The 2,871-nt window shown below is 40.6% G+C and overlaps 1 protein-coding gene across 1 annotated transcript in view; it reads right to left on the bottom strand.

Annotated features, from left to right (window-relative positions):
* LOC107659990 (kalirin-like) overlaps window positions 1-2,871 on the bottom strand; it is an 81,634-nt gene that overhangs the window by 15,157 nt on the left and 63,606 nt on the right. Inside the window, exon 32 of the mRNA XM_016449124.1 lies at window positions 2,413-2,659. Coding sequence (XP_016304610.1) covers window positions 2,413-2,659 — 247 coding nt within the window. The remainder of the gene's footprint in view (window positions 1-2,412; window positions 2,660-2,871) is intronic.

Genomic DNA, 2,871 nt, shown 5'->3' with positions numbered 1-2,871 from the left:
GGGGAAATCCGTTGAAGTTTACTTCACTTCGGAACATGGGCTGGAATTGGGAACCGTTGATGTAGCCTATTGTAGTAATGTTGTCTCTGGTATTCTGGTCTGTGAGCGTAAATGCGTTCAGGGGGCGTGGCTTTGGACGGCGATTGCAGGGAGGGTGGGACGTTCGCTTTCAGTGCTATCAGGCTAAAGTTAGGATTTTCCAAGATCTCCTACTGCACCTTTAATGCTTATTAAGTTATCCTGCGGGCCCCTTTGAAGTTTGCTAGGGTCACCTCTGTGTGAAAATATGAAACATTGTGGGACAGCTTTAATGTTTAGTTACAGCTCAAGTGAGGAGAAAATGTGTTGCATATTGCACAGATTTTAATATTTCAAAGAGGACAGCCCATAGTGTGCATCATTTTGTTTCAGGTTCTGGGCTGGCCCTACTTGGAATTCTATTTCTACAATGTACAGGTTAACTATGTGACAACATTTTGAAATCAAAGTTTCAAAAACATCAACATGACTGTCCAATAATAGGAGGACTGAAGTTCCAATAACAGAACTGAAAAAACCCAGTCAACAGAATGAGGTGTAGCGTAGCGTGCAGAGAACAGTTTCACTGGACAGAATGTCTCAGAAACAGTCATGCCTGACTAAAGATTTTCCGTGTTACTATGCATCACTTTCTGTTTATTATCACTCTGTTGCATCAGATACAGAGCAGCACACACACATACACACACACACCACTATCACCTACTCAAAATATAAAGGCAAAAGTGTGAACAGGCATAAAAAATGCACATGATAACTAAATACAGAAAAAAAGGGGGAACAGATGGTAGACTCTTTAAGTGAGATCATTGGAGAACTATTCCAGGTTAAATACAACTTAAGCTCTATGAATGTGACAGTACAGCTCGTCATAGCTAGTTCAGCAGTCATCTTGACCTGTCATCTTCTATTTATTGATTTTTCTTGAAACCTACCTGGAAAAGGCCAGCTCCCCCTTTCCTCTGTCTATTCTTAGATCCAGGCCTGAACAGTCATGAGGTTGGGGTAATGTTTAGAAATGTGTTCTTCTAAATACAGGAAGCGCAGTGCAGGGAGACAACAGGAAGTAAAGGGACTACAATGCAGAGTGCTCCGTTTCAGACAGTATGGGGCCTTAAATGCACACACTGACACCACCCTGACCCAAAAAAGCAAAGCTACACCCTTATGGTCCTCACTTTGACCTCTAAAAGTCACTACCACAATAAAAGACCCTCTTATAGAAAGGTGAATTGAAAACTAAAATGTTTCCTCATGCATTCGATGTGGATATACTGTGTGAAACATCTCATGAGCCTGTGAGAGTCCCAGGATTGAAGCCCCACCAAAACACATACACCAATCCCCCGAGCTGGATCAAAGCAGGACGCAAGCTTTTCGGAGCATCACTAGCACCCTGCTAATTAATGATCAAACCCTATTTGTACCTCACCCACCGGGAGCAGAACTGGCTCCCCTGGGAGAAGCCAGAACACATGCTGTTCAGAGAGCCGTCGACGCGTGTACAGTAAAACAGCTTAAAGGTATAAATCATTCAAAAGAAAATTTCTTGTCTCTATATACTTAATTATGCTTTATTTGAAACCTGCATGGCCTTTTCAACCAAAAGGAGCTATTGGACAGAATGTGAAAGCTGCTCTTTAGCATGCAATATACGTAGTTAGTAACTGGGCCTGTCGAAAATACTACAAATCAGTGGTTCTCAATCTTTTTGACTAAATATTTAGAAGGCCCCCTATATGATACAATATTAACAGAATTATATAATTATATTTATTACCTAGGGAGTGTCAAATAATTTTTTTTTTACTTATTGAGGAAAAAAGAAATCTGATTTCAGTCTTTGTATTTTTTTATTATGATAGATTGTTTTAATAAATTAATAATAATGTATCTAATTCATGTTAATTATAATTAATTATTAATTATCAATAATAGTAATTATCAGAATTTAGATGTCAGACATTTTCTTTTTGGATGACCTAGTATTTCTGACAAAATCATTATTTTTGCAAGCAACAAACATTTCATTTTATATTATGATAATTGTTTTGCAACTGACTGAATGCTCAGGATGATCTTAAAAGTGTAAAATTTCATAAAAGTATTAGCTCAAACAGCACAGCATGGTGCTAACAGCACTAAAGCCATGGATTCAAATCCCAGGGAATGCATGAACTGATGAAATGTACACCTTGAATGCAATGTAAGTTGCTTTGGATAAATGCATCTGCCAAAACAGAGATGAGCACAAATACATCAAAAATATCTTGATGCAAATGACAAAGACTTGCTCAACGAATGTATCAAAATATTAATATGAAAGTGAGACATGATCTGTGGGCAGTGAACATTTGTGTGGGAGTGACTCACCTTTCCCAGGTGGGAAAAAGCAGTCCATGTCGACACTACTGCGAGAGTGAGACACGGACAGGGTACTGCTGGGAACCAGACCCTCCTGAGGGGGCGAGTGTTCAGTGATCCGCACCAGACACCAGCCGGGCCGCTCTCCAGACCTCTCCAACAGCTCGACGGTCTGACCCGACTGAATGCTCAACTCACCCACTGACCCCGCAACAAAGTCTTGCAGAACCACAGTCTGCTCACAGCCACCCGACAGCTACAGAGAGAAAGAGAAACTGGTTTTAGCTTTCATTTTAAGGTTTATAATGAAAGTTAAAAAAAAGTAATGTGACATGTGGCCAAGTATGGTGACCCATACTCGGAATTAGTGCTCTGCATTTATCCCATCCAAAGTGCCCACACACAGCAGTGAACACACACACACCGTGAACACACACCCGGAGCAGTGGGCAGCCATTTATGCTACGG

Source organism: Sinocyclocheilus anshuiensis, unplaced genomic scaffold (genome assembly GCF_001515605.1).
Source record: "Sinocyclocheilus anshuiensis isolate Anshui unplaced genomic scaffold, SAMN03320099.WGS_v1.1 scaffold55, whole genome shotgun sequence".
Classification (NCBI taxonomy): domain Eukaryota; kingdom Metazoa; phylum Chordata; class Actinopteri; order Cypriniformes; family Cyprinidae; genus Sinocyclocheilus; species Sinocyclocheilus anshuiensis.
This window is presented reverse-complemented; position numbering and strand designations above follow the sequence as displayed.